This window comes from Halichoerus grypus, chromosome 5 (genome assembly GCF_964656455.1).
Source record: "Halichoerus grypus chromosome 5, mHalGry1.hap1.1, whole genome shotgun sequence".
Taxonomy (NCBI): Eukaryota; Metazoa; Chordata; class Mammalia; order Carnivora; family Phocidae; genus Halichoerus; species Halichoerus grypus.
The window spans coordinates 118,475,540-118,497,421 of NC_135716.1; the positions used below are offsets into that span (position 1 = coordinate 118,475,540).

A 21,882-nucleotide genomic window follows, 5' to 3' on the forward strand; every position below is an offset into this window, starting at 1 on the left:
ACAGAAGTACAATGTATGACAACAATAGCACAAAGGAATTGAGGGAGGAAATAGAAGTAATACTGCTATATGGTTCTTATATATGAAGTTGTATATAATTTGAAAGTAGACTTCAAATTAAAAGTGTATTATGTATACCTTAGAGCAAGAGTCAGCAAACCTTTTCTTAAAGGGCCAGATACTAAATATTTCAGGCTCATGGACATTTGGTCTTTATCACAACTACTCAAGTCTGTCATTGTAGTATAAAAACAGTCATTGAAAATATGTAAACAAATGGGTATGGCTGTGTTCCAATAAAAGTTTATTTATGAAAACAAGCCATAGGCGTGGATTAAAATAAAATAGGGGTGCCTGGCTGGCTCAGTCAGTGGAACATGCAACTCTTGATCTTGGGATTGTGAGTTCGAGCTCCACATCGGGGGTAGCGATTACTTAAAAATTAAAAAAAAAAATTAAAAAAGTATAAATATAGGTATTTGCTGACCTCTTCCCTATAGCAACCACTAATAATTTTCTAAAATGAGAAATAGTGGGCCAATAATGGAGATAAAAGTGAATCATAAAAAACTTCTCAATCTAGAAAAAGGCAAGAAAATGGAAAAACTAGGAAGATAGAAGACATGAGACAAATAGAAAACAAATAGCAAGATGGTAGATTTAAAACCAACCACATCAATAATTATATTGAATGTAAGTGGTCTAAATACCCCTAGTAAAAGGCACAGATTGTCAAACTGGACTGAAAAGTAAGATCTAAATATTTGCTGTCTACAAGAAACCCACTTTGGATATTCAGTAATAGATAAAAGAATGGAGAAAGATACACCATGCAAACACTAATAAAGAGAAAGCTTGAGTGACTATATTAATATCAGACTAAATAAACTTTAAAATAAAGACTATTACCAGAAATAAAGAGAAACATTACATAATCACATTGGGGTCAATTCATCAAGAAGACACGATAATCCTAAATGTGCATGCATTTAATAACAGCTTCAAAATGATGAAGATGTCAACACAATCCTTGCAACACTTAGAGCATGTTGACAAAATTTAAGAATTCCTTTCATCAAAAGAATCATAAAGATAATAAAAAGAAAAGCCATGAACTAAAATCTAGAGTGAATTAACAGACACACACACACAGACACACACACACATATTGTGGAAAAAATATATATGTATATTAAATGAATCAATATTTAAAAGAAAAATGAGCAAAACATTTGAGTGAAGGCAAATCCAAATGGCCATTAAACATATGAAAACATGTTCAACCAAAGAAAACCATTAGAAAAGAAAAATAAAATATTTGGAATTAAAAATTCAGTGTAAGGGGCGCCTGGGTGGCTCAGTCGTTGGGCGTCTGCCTTCGGCTCAGGTCATGATCCCAGTGTGGGATCGAGCCCCGCATCGGGCTCCCTGCTCTGCGGGAAGCCTGCTTCTCCCTCTCCCACTCCCCCGCTTGTGTTCCCTCTCTTACTATGTCTCTCTCTGTCAAATAAATAAAATCTTTAAAAAAAAAAAAAATTCAGTGTAAGGATTTAACAGCAGATGAGACACAACTAAAGAGAGAATCAGTAAAATAGATCTGGAAGAAAAATCTGCAGAAATTATCCAAATTGTATAGCAGAGAAACAGGAGACAGAAAATATCTGATAGAATGGCAAGTTATGGTTCAATAGAACTTTCAGATGTTGCTGCTGGGTACAACCACCTTGGAAAACATGTGGACATTATTTAGTAAAGCTGAATATGTACAAACAATGCCAGTGCTAGGTATACTCTCTTGATATCCTTATGCACATGTACATTTAAGAGTCATGTACAATAATGTACATAAAAGCATATTTGTAATTCCCGCAAACTGGCAACAAACCAAATGTCCATCATCAGAATAAGTCAATTATGGTACAGTCATATAATGGAATATTATACAACAATGAAAAAATGAAATGGTATTTTATGTGAAACGATTGAATCTTGCAATGTTGAACAAAAGAAGCAAGTCAAAAATAAAATACTTTCAATCTTATTCCATCTTAATGCAATTCAAAACATACAAAACTAAATTACTGTTAAGGAATACATATTTAGGTTGTAAAACTATAAAGAAAACAATTATCTCAAAAAAATCAAAGTAGGAGTTATCTCTAGGAAGAAAGAGGATGTGACCAGAGGAAGACACACAATGTTTAAAAGTTCTTATAAGAAAAAGAATAACAACAAAAAACACAGCCTTAGAAACAGCCATTAAACTTCTAATAAAAAAAAAAATAACAGGACAAATGCACAAAGCACTTAGAAAAATGTTGCTTGCAGCAGTATTCATAATAGCAAAAACACTGATACAGTGTTGGGTACATAAGTTATACCACAAGGAATTCTATAATGATGTAGATCTATATTTATTGATAAGAAATATCTACAATATATTCTAAAATACAAGAAGAGGCTCTAAGAGGGTTTGTATCTTCATTTTTAAAAGTTAAAAATATTTATTACATACAAGAACTGAAAAAAATAACTAAAAGAACATAAACCAGAATACTAACAGAAGCCATCTCTGGATGGTAGAATTATTTTTAATCTTAATTTTCTTCTTCATAGTTATTGGTGTTTCTAGAACTTTTTTAAAATGAGCATATGCTGGCCAGCATACTTTTTTGGAGTAAAGCACCAAGAAATTAATACAATTTAAAAACTACACTTGTATAAAATTCAAGGGTTAAATACTCCCACCAAAGATTTTTTTGGGTTTTGTGCAAATATCTGGACAGTAGCCCAGGATATGAAATATGACACTACTCACAGCTTTATGTAGGCAACTGCCCACTTCATCAGCCACTTGACCTTGTACTTTTCAGGAATGCTGGGATTCTACTCTGAATTTTTTTCCCCAGGTATTTTTCCCCTTTAACCTTTAAGTAATACCATGACTGGAAAACAATATTTAACACTGTAGCAGAGATAAGCCTAAATCAAGGAGGTAAAGATTCTCACTGAGCATCTCACTGGCATCAAAAAAAATAGGTGGATCTCATCCACATGTCTCATCAGAAATAATAAAACACATCAGAAGGGTAAATACTAAAGAAGGTGCTAAGTTTGAACTATCATTGGATATAGCACAAACTTAGAATGTAAGAATGGCTATAATTGATGATGGAGAAAAATGAACTGGTTAAGAACATGTATATTTTGCAGCTGTAATGGATGTTGTCATTAATTGGAGGGGTTCATTTATAAATGTTTAGTATATTTGCTTTTCCATCACAAACAGTTTATTTCCTTATGCAATATTTTTTCAGTAAGTTCTTATAGTATAGTTCCAGCTTTATTTATATGTTTAATTTTGTTTATCTACTTTTTAAGAACTGAACTATCAGTACATTGATGAATGTAATCATATAAAAATTTATGATTCTTTGAAATACAAATGTCCCCCAGCATTAAAGTTGATTTGCTTTGGTTTGATACAGTTATTGTGGCTAAGATCCTTCTCACTTATAGTAATAACACCAAGGTTCTATGCAGTGATCACTTCCTTTCTCCTTTAGCCTTAACTTTATCTGAAACTATTATAAAAGAAGGTAGTAGAGTTTATTTAAGTGTGATAAGTATTTTGATTTGGCTTTTAACATAGTAAATTTTTTTTTCTCTCACTTGGTGAAACTATTTTTAAAAATCCCCAAATGGAATTGTAGCTTTCCTTTTATACTGCCACATTTGTGTAAGGCTAGATTTGTCCAGAATTTGCTCACAGACCTGACTACTAAAACGTACTATAATAACCTCTTTGTTTTTCCCATTCCAGTTGAAATCACCTTCTTCCTGATTTTTGTTAAGAAGCTCTTTCAAAGTGTTTACTAAAAAACTGGGATCTGTTCCAGGTTCTTCGTTCAACAAAGTTACACTAAGTGGTCTGTGGATTATTCCATCAGCCTCAGCAACACCATTATTAGTCTGCCGCCCATCTAAAGAAACAGTTGATGCTGAATAAATATTTCCTAAATGATCCATTATAGGAAGCAAATATAATTCTGGTTGAAGAGCCTAAAACATACAGGAAATTAAAGAAAAATTAGTTTGTAATTTAAAAAACAGTAAGTTAAAAAAATTAACATAAGTTTAAAATGTCACATTACATACATATGGAGGAGCAAATGATTTGAGTTTCAGTTCTGATTCTTGCTTTACCTTCACCTAGAAATAAATGACAAAAAAAAATAAAGCTTTTGTAAGTTTTCAATTATTTTTATTCCTTTTTTTTGCAGAAGGCACATACCTGTGACATAAAAATCAAATCTAAAAGCTGATAACTAAGGCTAGAGTCTAGAAAATGTAGAACATAATCCTATTTCTATTCACTATACAAAACATAAAAGAAATTCTATGTCATTTAGTAGTAAGAATTATGGCCATCACTTGCATGGACTCACTATATGCCAAGCACTATTTTAAGTGCTTTACATATACTAGCTCAGTTAATCTTCACAATTCCATGTGATAGGCACACATATTATATATAGTTCACAGACAATAAGATTGAGGAAAGAGAAGTTAAATAACTTGCCCGTGATTTTATAACTAGGAATTTTCCAAACTGGGATGCAAAACCAGATAATCTGGCTCCAGAGTCCAATGTTGTGTACTTTATTTCCTAAATATACAACCCACAGAGTTCATTTGTTATCCATCCATCCATCCATCCATCCATTCATTCAACAAATACTAGGGCATACTATGGGTCAGGCAGACCCACACTATGGGTCAGAACTATGGGTTCTATATGGTGGGAGATACAATGGTAAACAGGGCAAAGTCCTTGCTCTCATGTAGCTTATATTCTACTTAAGAGAATGGATGTTAAATAAACGTGATTTAGGATAGTGATATGTGATTTATGAAAACAAAAAACTGATGTAATAGAGAGCAACTTAAGAGAAAGAATATCTAAAAACTAGGTGGTCAGAGAAGGCCCTTTTGAAAAGATAATACTTGAGCCTGAGACCTGAATTATGAAAAGAAAAAGCAAGTTATTTGAAAATCATGGGGAAGTAATTTCCAGGCAAGTGCAAAGATCATAAATCAGAAAGGAGTTTGTTGTATTTCAGGACCAAGGATTTTTGTGTTTGAAATGGAGAACCAAGAAGAAAAATAGCAGCAGATTTCATCTGCTATTCCTTAGGCCCTCTGTATCTCTGGCCTAACCACTGCAAAAGTCTCCTAAAGTCTCCTAGTTACAATCCCTGCCTCTAGTCTCTGAAGGCTCCAATCATGTCATCTTTTGCTCAAAAACTCCAATGCTTCAGAAACAAACAAAACTCATTAATCTGGCATTCAAGACCTTCAACAAATCACTTTACAACTTATTCTCTACTATTACGTTTTACACCATGTTCCAATAAAAAAGGAAACATTTACTCTTTCTTAGTTGCCTGTTTTTCCACTTCTGTGCTCGTTCTATTTTCTCTGCTCAGAAAGCTTTTCCTACCCAACATTTTTGCAAGATCAAATATTTATCTTTCTTTTTTTTTTAAAGATTTCATTTATTTATTTGAGAAAGAGTGAGAGAGCAAGAGAGAGCGCGAATGAGAGGCAGAGGGAGAAGCAGGCTCTCTGCTGAGCAGGGAGCCCTGAGCAGGGAGCCGGATGCGGGGCTCTATCCCGGGACTCCGGGATCATGACCTGAGCTGAAGGCAGATGCTTAACTGACTGAGCCACCCAGGCGCCCCCAAATATTTATCTTTCAAGATCCAAACTGAAAGTTCTCTATCTCCCCTCTTCTCCTGCTGGAAGAAGTCCCTTTTTCTTCTGAATATACAAAATACGCTATTTTAATTATTTATGTATTCTCTCTTCACCACTACAGTGAATACTCTTTAAGGGCAGGATCCATATCCAGTTCTTTTTTCTCATTTTGCTTATAGAAAAACATCAATAAATATTAGGACTTCAGAAGTTGATTTAAATTATCTTTATTAAGTTCTCTTCCAACATAGGATTCTGTGATTGATATTTTGTATTTTAGATATTATGAAAAAGAACAAAAAGTTAGAATTGTTCTTTTTCTTCCTTGTTTGAGAAAAACTTAAAGATGAGTAAATTGATATTTTACCATCCTGAATAGAATTCAAATGACAAAAACTTCATATTTAGCTGCTGATCCTGAGAATTCCCATAGCAAATTCCTTTACTTTGGGAATGCTTTTTTTCCCCATTATCATTCATTATTTAATTTGTCCAATAAACATTTAAATGCCTCTAAGTGCTAAACACCTTGTTAGGCACTGTATAAATACAATTGTGAATAAAATAAAGTCCCAGCTCACAGGGAGTTATATGAAAATTTCTTTGATAATCAAATATAGTCTAATGGCAGAGTCAGATGTTACATAAACAATCACAAATACATACTAATGACATAATATGTTAATTAGAGTGAAATAGAAATATACTGTATTTTTGTTTAATATAGAAAATCTTCATTAAAGAAATAAACCTTATGTAGTTGAAAGAAACCAGAAACTTTGAGATCTGATAGCTTGCTGGATTAAGAATTTCAGCTAGGAAAATTCTACTTAGAAAATCCTGCCATTAAATCACAGAAACTATAAACAGGAGTGTTCAACAGATAATAGCTGAAACAAACAAACAAAAAATTGTTGGAGTCCTATCATTTCACATCAAATGAGGCTAGCTGTGGCCCGAACAATGAGGACCCATTTTTGTCCAGAACAGAAGTACTTATTTAAATGTTTTAGGGGGCGCCTGGGTGGCTCAGTCAGTTGAGCGGCTGACTCAGGATTCAGGGTTGTGAGATTGAGCCTATGTCAGGCTCGCATTGAATGTGAAGACTGCTTAAGATTCTCTCTCTCCCTTTGCCCCATGCCCCACACCCACCCCCCCAGCTCATGCACACACATGTGCGTCCTTTCTCTCTCAAAAAAAAGTTTTTAAACACTCATTTAAATTTAAAAATATATATTACCTACATAATCACATTTTAACTTTGTCTTCCTTTTCTTCCCAAGGAAGTGCACACCCCAAAATATCCCCACCATTTTAGTGCCCAATAATATGCCAATAAGACCCATTTCTTTCTTGATGATCTATGTATTTAGTGATATTTCCATTTTGTTATGATTGATAATAGTTATCCCATTTATAGAAGCTGGGCTGACAAGAAGCTGAGTTGATAAGCATTTAAAAAACATAATTTATGTTTTTTAATCAAAAGGAAAAAAATAAGAAAACTTACCACAGCTAGATTATTTCCAATGCATTTCAGAAATAAAAATTTTTCTGCAACAGCATCCTCTCCAAGGAACTCACCAAGTCGCTCTCTCAGCGCTTGTAAAGTAAGGTGAGGAGATACTCTGAAATATCATGATATTGCCTTATAATGTAAAATGAAATAGGTTTCAGCTATACTACAAATTCTATAACATTAGTCAGCTATCTCAAACATAAATACTAATTTAATGTATCATATATAGATCAATATATTGTGTTTCTACATTGTGTGGCACTTTGTAAAACTTCAGGAAATTTTTAAAAAATAAAATGATTATGCAAATAAATACTGTTTATAAAAGTCTTTTCTGTACTGAAAAGGAAAATGCTTGTCTACTTTTCTCATCATCAACACAGAAGGATACTCAACTGTATTATTAAAAAAAAAACTTTGCTATGGAATTTATATACTTTTATACATATATTAAAGAATGATTTAGCCACAGATATTTATTTTGGAAGTTTGACAGGATTAGTTAGTGCTTAAAAATTTCTTTGATAATCAAGTATTGTCAGACTCCACATCTTTGCTCATTAGGAATACTTCACTCTTCAACATCTAAAATTTAAAGCCATCATTTATGCTACTGTTTTGAGTTTTTGTTTTTCTAGGATCTTATGGGAAACATTATGTAATTAATTCATTCAACCAAAAAATATTTATTGAGCCCCCACTATGTGTCAGGCATTGTTCTAAGGATGGGAATATGGCAATCAACAAAAGAGACAAAAATCTCTGCTCTTATAGACTTTATAAATCTAATGGTGGGAAAGAAAAATAGACAAACTGAGAAAACATATAATTCATAAGACACTGCTAAGTATTATAAAGGAAAATAAAGCAGGGAAGGGAGGGTAGCTACAATTTTAAATATAGTGATCAGAGATCTAAACAAAAAAGTAACATTGAAGTAAAGAGCTAAAGAAGAGACAGGAGATCTAATGGCAGAAAGAGCATTCTAGACTAAGAGAACAGCAAGTACAAGGGTCCTGAGGTAGGTCCATGTCTGATGTGTTCCAGAACAAAAACAAGGCTAGTATGCTTGAAGTGATGGGGAAGATAAGGAATAATGTCATGTGTGCTTCATATATGTATATATACTTACATATTACATACATGTAAGTGTATGTACACATATAATCTGTTTCTATTTTGAAACAGTTCAGTGAAAAAAGTCATTGTGGATATACTGATTTAATCACTATCCACAGCTCTTCAACAGGTTTCTAAATACAGATAATTTCTCTCTTAATTCTCTTTGTGTGTAATGATAGTAATACACCAGTTATACCCTTTTCTCTGGGTGTCAGTGACACCTGGCTAAGTGACATCTGTTTCTACAGTACTTATTAACTGTTACATAGCATTATTTATTGATAGTATTAAGTTAGAAACTGGATCCATCACATGGACCAGAGTTTTTCACTTACAACTTAAATTTCCAAAAAACATTTTTCTTTGCAGAAAAAAAAATTGCTTTTCAGGCACATTATAATATGACCACAAAATACTTGCCTTATAAATCCAGCTGAAATGAATTTGTTAACAACTTCTATTGAAATGGTATTTAGCTTATAGTTCCACGATCCTTCAGGGACATAGAAAACATGAAGTTCCACCAACTGAATAAATTGAGAAGAATGTCAGTTAAAATATTTTTAAAGTGAAAAAAATAACTGATGTTGTCTAGAATTTTAAGCTTAATAAACATAATTGAAATAAACATGGAATACATGTATCCTTCTGAACAAACACAGAAAACAAAATGAAGAGCCAAAATTTTGGTTAGTTGGCTACTTGGCACTTGGAGCACATCTTCTCCTTAAAAACAATGTCATAGATGTGGTCCTAGGGTACCCTAACATCTCTGAATACAGTGTTCTTTCTGTGGCTTGAAGTAAGAGTACGAGACCACCAAGATCAGTTTTCTGGTTACCAACCTTTTCCTTTCCCCTGATCCCTACCTACTCAGTTCCGTTGGGGTGATCTTGTGGAATCCTTATACTTTACATATTGTCTCCCTAACATAGTTGTGATAATTGCTAGTTCTTAGCAACTGCAAAGTGTGAATACTGTGGTTTGGGAAATATTTTTGTTTCCCAGAATTCTAGGAAGAACCTATTCCTGATGGTGATAGGGAAGGAAATGGTTGTTCTTACATAGGTCATGTCTGTCAGCTTAGCTTGCCTGTCCTTATAAATACCACTTTCTTTTCTATTAGTGTTTTGTTAAACCTCAATTAGAATCCTTCTCTTTAGAAGAATATTTAGATTATTACAACAGAAACAGAACAATTATAGCAAATATTCCTATCCTTTAGTCTAATGATGTTATTCATTGCATATTAAAATTTAAATGATTATGCTCTACAATATTAAATATCTGAGAAAAACTTTAAAAAGTTGAATATGACCTATCATTAAAAATAGAAATTTTTACAGGAGATAAAATTCATTTTTGAACTGAATGTTTTGCTCAAGTTGTTTTTATAGACCAAGTAAATTATTTCTATGTATTTGATACATGTATAGATCTGATGTGAAGTTTGCCATATGCTATACTTTGAACACCAGAGCATTTAAAAGATAATTCCCTAGCTATATTATACTATTCTTAGCTAACACTACACTATACTATTAATACTAGAATATTTAATAGTTACACAATTATATATTTGCAAAACCTTCAGAAGACTTAAATATGACCTTATCCTTTATATAGATGCATTAATAACTTATAGGAAAAAAATATTTATTGAACTAAACATTTTACTATTCTTATAAACCAAGTAAATTCTGTCAATATTTTTTATAATAATTCATGAACTATAAAAGTGTTTGTACAAATTTCATAATTAAATGAGTAGGCAATACAGAGAAAATATAGCTAATAAAACATTTGTGTAAAATAATTTATAGTGAATTTGTATTTATTCATTCCCTCAGCAAATATTTACTGAATGTCTACCATGTGCCAGCACTGGTCTAGGCAACAGGAATATGCAGTCAATAAGACAAAGATCCTTGCCTGCATATAGTTTTACATTCTAATGAGGTATCAGGATAAGAAGAAGGGTGAGGCAAGTGAGGCACTCACCTCAGCTACAAAATTTAAGGCTGTACCAAAACCTCAGTAATCAAGATAAATAACATTAAAAAAAAAACACTACTCAATGCAAAAAATTTCATGATAAACAAAATATCAAAAATTTAAATAAAGACAGAATTTAGTACTACTATTAGAGCCTTGAGGAAAAAGGAAAAATACGAACTTCAATACATGTTTCTTAAAAAAAAAAAAAATACATTTCTTAATGGTCAACTTTTTCCAGAATAACCAAGTAGTTGAAAAAAATACTGAAAATATCAAAAGTATATATTAAAATTCACATTATTTTAAGGTCAAATATTCTATTTATATCAAAACATGAATTTATTATAATTTTACCTTCCTGGCTCTCATGGAAGCAAGCTCATCAGTAATATTTTCATCAAAACTATTAACCATTTAAAAATATACTAAAAGGTATATTTAGGGGCACATATTTTGCCTTTTGCCTTTTGCCTCAGGTTCCAAAATGGCTAGGCATAGCACTATCAGATTCTATTTCTATTTAAAATGTTGCTTTCATGGATCTTTTGCATCAGTTTTCCATTAAAAAAAAATCTTGTATTGATTATTTATCTTAATTATGGAGGTTTTTTGTGTGTGTGCCCCTTAAATATTGCACCCAAGGCAAGTGACTCATTTGCCTCAGACTAGTCCCAGGCCTGTGAGGGACACAGACAATAACCACTAAATATAAAACACTTCTAAGTTATATAGTACATGAGGAAGGGCTACGTACTGGGGAAAAGGATAAGAGCAGGGTAAGGAAAATTGGAAAGATAAAAGGGGAAGCAGGTTTCAGTTTTAAATAGTCTGGGTAGGTCTTATAGAAAAGGTGAGATTGAAGTAAAGATTGCAGGGGAAAAAACAATTAGCCAAGTGATGATGCAGAGGGAAAGAGTTCCAAGAAGAGCTAAAGCAAAGGTCTTTTTTTTTTTTTTTTTTTAAGATTTTATTTATTTGATAGAGAGTGGAGTCAGGGGCAGAGGGAGAAGCAGACTCCCCGCTGAGCAGGGAGCTAGATCCCAGGGTCCTGGACTGAAGGCAGACATTTAACCGCTTAACCAACTGAGCCATCCAGGCACCCCTAAAATAAAGTCTTAAGGTGAGAGTGTGCTAGTATGACTGAAGCAGGGAACAGTAAGAGATAAAGTAAGAAAAATGAGGAAGACAAGGAACAAAATAAATTGGGTTTTCCAGGCCATTGTAAGATCTTTCATTTCAGAAAATGGGAAGCCAATACAGGGTTTTAATAGAAGGACAACATCTGACATTCATTTTATAGTTTTATTTTAATAAGAAAAATTCTAAACATACATACAAATAAAAAGAATAATACTATGGGGCGCCTGGGTGGCTCAGTCGTTAAGCGTCTGCCTTCAGCTCAGGTCATGATCCCAGGGTCCTGGGATCGAGTCCCACATCAGGCTCCCTGCTCAGCGGGAAGCCTGCTTCTCCCTCTCCCACTCCCCCTGCTTGTGTTCCCTCTCTCACTGTGTCTCTCTCTGTCAGATAAATAAATAAAAAATCTTTAAAAAAAAAAAAAAAAGAATAATACTATGAATACCCAAATACCTACTATGTAGATTCAAAAGTTAACATCATGCCACATTTACTTTCTCTCACCCTCTCTCTCTCTTTTTTAAAGGCAGACTGCCACGTGCAGTGCTTTATTTGGATGTGTCTTAAGTCTTAGAAGCTTGACTACCCTACCTTCTCCTACAAATGGACCTTGAGAGCTTGTTTGGAGGTTCTAGCAGGGGAGCACAGCTGCTCGTATACCCTTGACTGAAGAAGGGTGCTCCTTTATGGGGGAAGGTCCTCCTCTTCAACCCAGCATGCAGCTTTGGGAGGGATGCACATGGAGCTGTGAGGGAGGAAGAGGACACCCACCTAGCCAGCCAGATCAGCCAAATCAACCTTGGCGATCAATGGGCTGACAAATGTTGCAGATTGTCCTCACATCCTCTATCCCTTTCTTGATAAACCATTCAAAGTAAATTAGACATTGTGAAAATATACTCCTAAATACTTTGGCAGCCATCTTCTAAAAATAAGGATTTCTCCAACATAATCACAGTACCATTTTCACATTTAAGAAAGTTAATAATCCCTTAATGTAAAATAATATCCATTCCATATTCAGATTTCCTCAATGTTTTTTCAATCTACAATCCAATCAAGGATAACACTTTGCATTTGGTTTGTCACATCCTTAAAAATCTTAATCCGCAAATTCTTCCAGACCTGTTTTCTTTTTCCCCTTCTTCATGGCATTAACTTTTTGAAGAGACTGGGCCAGTTGTTTTAAAGAATGTTTTGCATTCTGAATTTACCTTATTAACTCAAGATGTCATTTAACTTAATTCTCCAATCCCTTTTTTTAAAAACATAGCATAGTAGTTTCTTTTTTAAGATTTTTTAAATCATGAAGTGTATTCTTCAATCCCCATCCCCTATTTCCTCATTCCCCCAATCCCCCTCACCTCTGATAAGCATCGGTTTGTTTTCTACAGTTAAGAGTCTGTTTCTTGGTTTGTCTCTCTCCCCTTTTCTTTGCTCATTTGTTTCTTAAATTCCACATGTGAGTAGGATCACATACTATTTGTCTTTCTCTGACTTATTTCGCTAAGCATTATACTCTCTAGCTCTATCCATGTTGTTGCAAATGGCAAGATTTCATTCTTTTTTATGGTTGAATAATATTGCATTGTATATAAAGACTTCTTCTTTATCCAGTCACCTACAAATGGACACTTCAGCTGCTTACATAGTTTGGCTTCTATAAGTAATGCTGTAATAAGCATAGGGGTGCATGTACTCTTTTGAATTAATGTTTTTATATTCTTTGGGTAAATAGTAATGTGATTACTGGATTGAAGGGTAATTCTATTTTTAATTTTTTGAGGAATCTCCATACTGTTTCCATGGTGGCTGCACCAGTTTGCAGTCCCACCAACAGTGCAAGAAGATTCCTTTTTCTCCATATCCTTTCCAACACTGGTTTCTTCTATTTTTTATTTACTTTAGCCATACTGACAGGTATGAGGTGATATCTCATTGTAGTTTTGATTTGCATTTTCTTGATGATGAGTGATGTTGAGCATCTTTTCATGTGTCTGTTGGCCATCTGGATGTCTTTGGAGAAATGTCTGTTCATGTCTTCTGCCCATTTTTTATTATTTGTTTTTTGGGTATTGAGTTGTATTAGTTTGTTACATACTTTGGAACACTAACCCTTTACTGGATGTTATCTGCAATATCTTCTCCCATTCCATAGGTTGCCTTTTAGTTTTGTTGATTGTTTCCTTCACAGTGCAGAAGCCTTTTATTTTGATGTAGTCCCAATAGTTTATTTTTGCTTTTATTTCCCTTGCCTCAGGAGACATATCTAGAAAAATGTTGCTGTGACCGAGGTCAGAGAAATTACTCTCTTCCAGGATTTTTATGGTTTCAGGTTTTGCATTTAGGTCTTTAATCCATTTTGAGTTTATTTCTGTGTATGGTGAAAGAAAGTGGTCTAGTTTCATTCTTTTGCATGTGGCTGTCCAGTTTTCCCAACACCATTTGTTGAAGAAACTGTCTTTTTCCCATTGTATATTCATTCCTTCTTTGTCGAAGATTAATTGACCATATAATTATGGGTTTATTTCTGGGTTTTCTGTACTATTCCATTCATCTATGTATTTTTATGTCAGTACCATACTGTTTTAATTGCTACTGCTTTGTAATATGACTTGAAATCTGGAATTGTGATTCCTCTAGTTTTGTTTTTCAAGATTGCTTTGGCTATTCGAGGTCTTTTGTGGTTCCATACAAATTTTAGGATTGTTTGTTCTAGTTCTGCGAAAAATGCTATTGGTATTTTGATGGGGATTGCATTAAATCTGTAGATTGCTTTGGGTATTATAAACATTTTAACAATATTTGCTCTTCTAACCCATGAGTATGGAATGGCTTTGCACGGTCTTGAATTTCTTTCATCAGTGTTTTATGGTATTCAGAGTAGAGGTCTTTCACCTCTTTGGTTCAGTTTATTTCTAGATATCTTATTGTTTTGGTGCGATTGTAGATGGGATTATTTTCTTAACTGCACTTTCTGCTGCTTCATTATTAGTGTATAGGAATGCAACAGATTTCTATACATTGATTTTGTATCCTGTGACTTTACTGAATTCATTTATGAGTTTTAGTTTCTTGGTGGAGTCTTTAGGGTTTTCTATATATAGTATGTCATTCACAAATAGTGAAAATTTTACTTCTTCCTTCTACCAATTTGGATGCCTTTTATTTATGTTGTCTAAATGCTATGGCTAGGACTTCTGGTACTATGATGAATAAAAGTGGTAAGAGTGGACATCCTTATCTTATTCCTGACCCTGGGAGAAAAGCTGTCAGGTTTTCAGCATTGAGTATGATGTTGGTTGTGAGTTATTCATATAAGGCCTTTATTATGTTGAGGTACGTTCCCTCTAGATTTACCTTGCAGAGTTTTTAACCATGAATGGATGTTGTACTTTGTCAAATGCTTTTTCTGCGTCTATTGAAATATGGTTTTTATCCTTTCTCTTATTGATATTACATACATGTTTATGGTTTTATGAATATTGAATTACCCGTGCATACCAGGAATAAATCCCACTTGATTGTGGTGTATGATTTTTTTTAATGTATTGTTGGATTTGGTTTGCTAATATTTTGTTGAGGATTTTTGTATCTATATTCATGAGAGATACTGTAGTTCTTTTTTTTTTTATGGTGTCTTTATCTGGTTTTGGTATCAGGTTGATACTGGCTTCATAAATTGGATTTAGAAGTTTTCTTTCCTCTTGTATTTTTTGGAGTAGTTTAAAAAGAATAGGTATTAACTCTTTAAATGTTTGGTAGAATTTCCTTGTGAAGCCATCTAGTCCCGGACTTTTGTTTTCTGGGAGTTTTTTGATTACTGATTCAATTTCATTGCTGGTAATTAGTCTGGTCAAATTTTCTATTTCTTTCTGCTTTAGTTTTGGTAGGTCATATGTTTCTAGGAATTTACTCATATCTTTTAAGTTGTCCAATTTGTTGGCATATAGGTTTTCATAATATTCTGTTACAATTGTTTGTATTTCTCTGGTGTTATTTCTCCTTTTGCATTAGTGATTTTATTTGGGTCCTTTTTTTTTTTTTTAATGAATCTTGCTAGAGGTTTATCAATTTTGTTGATCTTTTCAAAGAAATAGCTCCTGGTTTCATTGATCTGTTCTATTGGTTTTTTTTTTAAGTTATCATTTATATCTATTCTAATCTTTATTATTTCCTTCCTTTTCCTGGGTTTGGGTTTTGTTTTTCTTTTTCTAGCTCTTTAGGTGTAAAGTTAGGTTCTCTGAGACTTTTCTTGCTTCTTGAGGTAGGCCTGTATTGCTATAAGCTATAAATTTTCCTCTTAGGACCACTTCTGCTGCAGCCCAAAGATTTTGGGCCATTGTGTTTTCATTTTGTTTCCATGTAATTTTTGATTTCTTTTCTTCTGAGATCCCTATAATGCAAATGTTATTATGCTTGATGGAGTCACTGAGTTCCCTAAGGCTATTCTCAATTTGCATAATTTTCTTTCCTCTCCTTTGCTCAGCTTGGTTACTTTCCATTACTTGTCTTCCAGGTCATTAATTGTTCCTCTGCTTTATCTAGCCTGGCATTTATTCCATTAAATGTATTTTTAATTTCACTTACTGTGTTCTTCATCTCTGATTTTTTTTTTAATCTCTTTCTTAAGGGTCTCACTGCTGTCCTCCACTCTTTTCTCAAGTCCAGGAACATGTTTATGATCATTACTTTAAATTCTCTATCAGGCATATTACTTACATGTTTCACTGTGGTCTTTTGCAGTGGTTTGGTCCTGTTCTTTCATTTGGGAGAGATTTCTCTGTCTCCCCATTTTGTTTGACTTTCTATGTCTGTTTCTCTGTGTTAGGAAAGTCAGCTATTTCTCTGGTTCTTAACAATAACAGTCTTATGAAGAAGAGGTCCTACAGTGCCCTGCAGTGCAATGTCCCATTCCCCAGGGCCTGGAGCTTCAGGGAGTGCCTCCTATGTGTGTTGCATGTGCTCTGCTGTTGAGTCTTGGCCTCTTTTTCCTTTAGTCGTCTGCAGAGGCTCTCTTTGCCTATTATGAGTATCATTTTGTCCCCAGCAGGAATGGGGTGCATTTTAACAAGGTGTGTGGTCATCTGCTTATGAAATAAAACCTGCTCCTGCTACTATCAGAAATGCATGAGTCAGCAGATTTGGTGCTGGCAGGGTTTGCACTGGGGGAAGAACCTGCAGCACCAGGTCTGAGGCAAGCGGGACTGGGAAGGGCTGATCTGCCAAAGCACAAGGGGGCAGGGCTTGGTGCAAGCAAGTTAGGTAACAACTGGTTCCTACAAGTGGCCACTGTTTATTCTGGAGGGTGGGGGAGGGAAATGGCACCTACCAGCTCCTTTGTTCCTGGAGGGGTCTCCTGGTGATCCCTGTGTCTCTGGGCTATGCTCTGAGATGAGCAAATCACTTTCCTTCCCCCAGCGTTTTTCTAACTGCTGGTTCTACCTTGTATCTGCATGGGCTGTTTTGTGAGCTCTTTATGGGCAGGGCCTCCACTTCCTACTGCCCTCTGTCCTCTCCCAGAGCAGAGCCTGCTGACTTTTAAAATTCCAGGCTTTAAGTCGCACTGGTTGTTAGAACTCAAGAAATTCAGCCCCTCTCATTTACAAAGGCAAATATTACAGGGATTCGTCCTCCCTGTTTGTGGGCTCCCTGGTGTGAAAATCTATTTTCCACCCCTCTCCATACCACTGGTTCTCTGCCCAATGAAGATGGCCATGGTCCATTTTGCTCTCAGACCATGTCTTTGCCCTTCCTAACTCCTTTGGTGTGGCTTCTTCCCTGCCTTTAGTTGAAGAGTCTGTTCTGCCAGTCTTTTTCATGTCATTTTCTGGGTTATTTACACTGATATGAATGTTACCTAGTTGTATCCATGGAATGAGGTGAGCTTAGGGTCCTCCTATTCTGCCATCTTCCCAGCCAACCTCATTTCATAAGCATTTTTGAAATGAAGTTCTCTATCTCTCTGTACAGCCTTCAACTGATGCAAATTAGTCACCTAGGGGCATAAAACTTTATAAATGGTGCCCTGTATTTCATATTGCCTCACATTAGGACACATATAATGTTATATTTGCAAATTTTGCTATGTTTAGTAACTATTAAAGGGATAATAGATTAGGTTGTAAGGGATAAGAAAATGGAAACTGTTATGAAGCTATCAGAATAATTAAAATGTGAGATGATGGGGGTGGCTCACTCCAAGGTACTAGCAGTAGAGATGATGGGAAGTGGGCAGATTTTTTATATAATTTGAAGCTAAAGTCAGTACACTGGAAGTGAAGTTTAAGAAAGAAGTAAAACTCCAAGGCATTTGGCCTTAGATAGTCAAAGGATGGACTTGCCATCACCTGAGATGCAGAAAGTCAAATAGAACATGTTTAGGGGAGGGGGAAAAGATTCATAATTCAGTTTGAGACATGCTAATTTTAAGATGTTTACTGGCCATCCAGGTGGAGATGTCAAGCAGGCAGCTGAAAATACACATCTGCAGTTTGGGAAAGAGGACTAGATTGGGGATATAAATTTGGGGTCCTTAGCATAAAGTTGGTATTTAAAGCTATTATACTGAATGAGATCATCAAAGAATAAGTGCATTTACAGAAGAGAACAAAGAGCTGGCTCCTGAAATTCTCCAATATTAAGAGATCAAAAAGAAGAAAAACCAGGAAAGAAGACTGAAAATGAACAACAAGTAGAAGGAAAACCAGATATGTGTATGCTAAAAGGAATTATGTCAAAGAAGAGTGATCAATACTGTCAACTGTTTTGCACAGATATATCAGAATATGTGGGGTGAGAATTAAACAACATATTTAGTGATGTAGAAGTGAATTTAACAAGAGCAATTTTGGTGCAGTAGTAGAATGAAAGTGATTGCAGTTGAAGAGAAAATGGAGAAGGTACTGAGGGTATGAAAAGGTACGAAATAGTTGTCTAGAACAGTAGAAAAGTGAGTGAGCAGAAGCTGGTCTGTTTGCCTACCAGCAAAAGGTTCTCGTTTAGATTCATGGTCATGACTTTAAAGTGAGAACAGTCTTCATGTTGGTATACTTTTTTTCCAGTCACGTTCCATTGCTGGCATGGGTATAGCATAGGTGAAGAATTCAATAAACCAGGGTTTTTGTTTTGCCAAGCAGTATTATGAAATGAGAGAGAGGCAAAGAGTCAAAAGTATAAGCAAGAGAGTAATCAAGACTGCTCTGTGGTATTTAAGCTATGGTATTTAAGCTGTGGTATTCATCACAAGGTGAATTAAAAAAAAAAAAAATTAGTGATAGGATCAATGCACTGGGGGTTCCAGTACAATCAGCTAGAGATAAAAGAACTGTAATAAAATAACTATAATCAGACAATGAGATACACAGTGGAGTTAATATCTAAAACTTTATATAATCCATATTTTTTCTTTCTCAGAACTCTTCAAAAGCAATGTTAAGCAAGTCTTTCTTATATTTTAGTTTAAAAGATTTTCTTACCTCTGAGGAGGAAGGTCGGCTTGGACTGAGGGACATATTCACCAGTGTCTGAATGGGGTAATTATCAGTTGGAATTTTGTGGGGTTTTTTATCTTTCTTCATTTAAGTAGTATTTATAAAGGTTGTAACAGATTTTTGACTTAAGATAGCATTCCACTCATTTCTGGTTTCTGATTCATTCGAAAATGAAAAGAAAAACACAGAAGGCTTTAAAATAGACCAAAAATGAAAACTTAGGAATGTATACACTCTTATTATAGTAATTTGAAAAGACATATTACTAGTAAGTAGGACTGGGGATGCAATAAAATGAACATATATCCCATACACCTAAATAGAGTGCTAACTTAAATTATGATAGACTTGTGATCAGGGCATATTTTACTATTCTAAACAATTCATTTTCTCAAGTTTGAAAATTAAAGTTAAATATATATGGTATTTTATATAAAGTAGAACTATGTTTCTGGAAGTGGAAAGACTAAATTTGTACAAATGGCTATAGAATGATGAAAACCATTTTACCACATGTATTTCTTCCTAGGCTTGGATACCTCAATAATAAATGTGAACAATTATTCCAGATGAAAATGCCAGTCTTTAAGTATTTTAAGCTATGTTTGTGTATTGTTTCCTGTATTTTTCCTCTGAGGATTTAGAACAGTTTACAAGAATACACAGTAAAATTTAAATTATATAAATATATAATAAAAATTAAAAAATAAGGGAGCTGAATTACTGTAAAAAAGAATTATCAAAGTTGGACAATCCTTAAGGATACAAAAAGATACCGATACCAGAACAGAAGCCTTTCCAAGATTCCAAAGCACTGCTCCATCTTGATTTATATTAAATTAGTGAGTAAATAAAAAAAAGCGTAAAATTTCTGTAATTTGGTACTGATTACAGCTTTATGAAATCATACCAGAGATCACTAATTGTTCTAATGGTATCAAAATTTAAAAATTATACCTGGGACAAAACATCTTTTATTTTTATTAAAAAAATCAATGAAACTAAGAGTGGGTCTTTGAAAAGATAAACAAAATTAATAAACTGTTAGCCAGATTCATCAAGAAAAAAGGGAGAGGATTTAATAATATCAGAAATGAAAGAGAAGTAATAAACTTCATCACAGAAATACAAAGGATTATAAAAGACTACTATGAGAAATTATATGCCAACAAATTGGACAACCTAAAATAAATAAATTCATAGAAACATACAATATGCCAAGATTGGATCAAAAAGAAAGAAAAAATCTGAACAGACTGATTACTAGTAACAAAATTCAATCAGTAATCAAAAAGGTCCTAACAAACAAAAGTCAGGGCACCAGGTGGATTCACAGGTGAATTTACCAAACATTTGAAGAAGAGTTAATACCCACTCTTCTCAAACTTTTCCAAAAAAACAAAGAGGAAGGAAAACTTCCAAATTCATTCTACCAGGCCAGCATTACCCTGATACTAAAACCAGACAAAGACAATACAAAAAAGAGAAAACCACATCTTCTACAAGATGTTAGCAAATGAATTTCAAAATTAAAAAAAATCATTTACCACAATCAAGTAGGATTTATTCTAGGGATACAAGGGTGGTGCAATATTCACAAATCAATCAACATAATAAGTCACACTAATGAGAAAGTATAAAAACCATATGATCATTTCAATAGATGCAGAAAAAGCATTGAGAAAGTACAACATCCATTCATGATAAAAACTCTCAACATGATAAGTTTAGAGAGAACATCAACATAATAAGGCCACACATGAAAAAGTCACAACTAATATCACACTCAATGGTGAAAAACAGAGCTTTTCCTCTAAGCTCAATAACAAGACAAGGATGCCCACTTTCATTGCTTTTATTCAACATAGCATTGGAAGTCCAGGCTGCAGCAATCAGACAAGAAATAAAATGCATCCAAACTGGTAAGGAAGAACTTAAACTGTCCCTATGTATATATGACATGATAATATATATTATTTATAAAAAACCTTAAAGACTCCACTAAAAAACTGCTAGAACTGATAAATGAATTCAGTAAAGGTGCAGGATACAGAATTAATAAACAGAAACCTGTTGTGTTTCTATACAGTAATAATGAAGTACCAGAAAGAGAAATTAAGAGAACAGTTCCATTCACAATTGCACCAAAATGAATAAAATACCTAGAAATAAGCTTAATGAGTGGGTGAAAAACCCATACTCTGTAAACTATAAAACACCGATGAAAGACATTAAAAATAACACAAAGGGAAAGATACTGCATGCTCATGGAAGATTTAATATTATTCAAATGTCCATACTACCCACCCAAAGCAATCTACAAATTCAATGTATTCCCTATCAAAACATCAACAGCATTTTTTATAAAACTAGAACAAATAATACAAAATTTGTATGGAACCACAAAAGATCTGAAATCGCCAAAGCAGTCTTGAGAGAAAAGAATAAAGCTGGAGGGATCACAACCCCAGATTTCCAGATATATTGCAAAGCTGTAGTAATCAAAATAATACGGTACTGGCACAAAAAGAGACACATAGATCAATGAAACAGAACAGAGAGCCCAGAAATAAAACAATGATTATATGGTCACTTAATCTACAACAAAGGAGGCAAGAATATACAATGGGGGAAAAGATAGACTCTTCAACAAATGGTGCTGGGAAAATGGGACAGTGACAAAAAAAAAAAAAAAAGAAAGGAAAAGAAACTGGACCACTGTCTCAACCCATACACAAAAATAAACTCAAAATGGATTAAAGACCTAAATATGAGACCTGAAGAAAACATAGGCAGTAATCTCTCTGACATCAGCCTTAGCAACATTTTCCTAGATATGCCTCCTCAAGGAAG

At 34.0% G+C, this 21,882-nt stretch overlaps 1 protein-coding gene across 5 annotated transcripts in view; it reads right to left on the reverse strand.

Moving 5' to 3' along the window:
- SPATA1 (spermatogenesis associated 1) overlaps window positions 1-21,882 on the reverse strand; it is a 49,885-nt gene that overhangs the window by 23,942 nt on the left and 4,061 nt on the right. For all 5 annotated transcript variants that reach the window (XR_013448102.1, XM_078072820.1, XM_078072819.1 and 2 more), the window contains exons 2-6: window positions 19,015-19,184; window positions 8,822-8,928; window positions 7,271-7,388; window positions 4,159-4,212; window positions 3,834-4,062 (exon numbers count right to left, since the gene is read on the reverse strand). Coding sequence is in view for 4 of the 5 variants with exons in the window: in XM_078072820.1 (XP_077928946.1) it covers window positions 3,834-4,062; window positions 4,159-4,212; window positions 7,271-7,388; window positions 8,822-8,928; window positions 19,015-19,116 (610 nt within the window). In the remaining variant the exon portion in view is untranslated. The remainder of the gene's footprint in view (window positions 1-3,833; window positions 4,063-4,158; window positions 4,213-7,270; window positions 7,389-8,821; window positions 8,929-19,014; window positions 19,185-21,882) is intronic.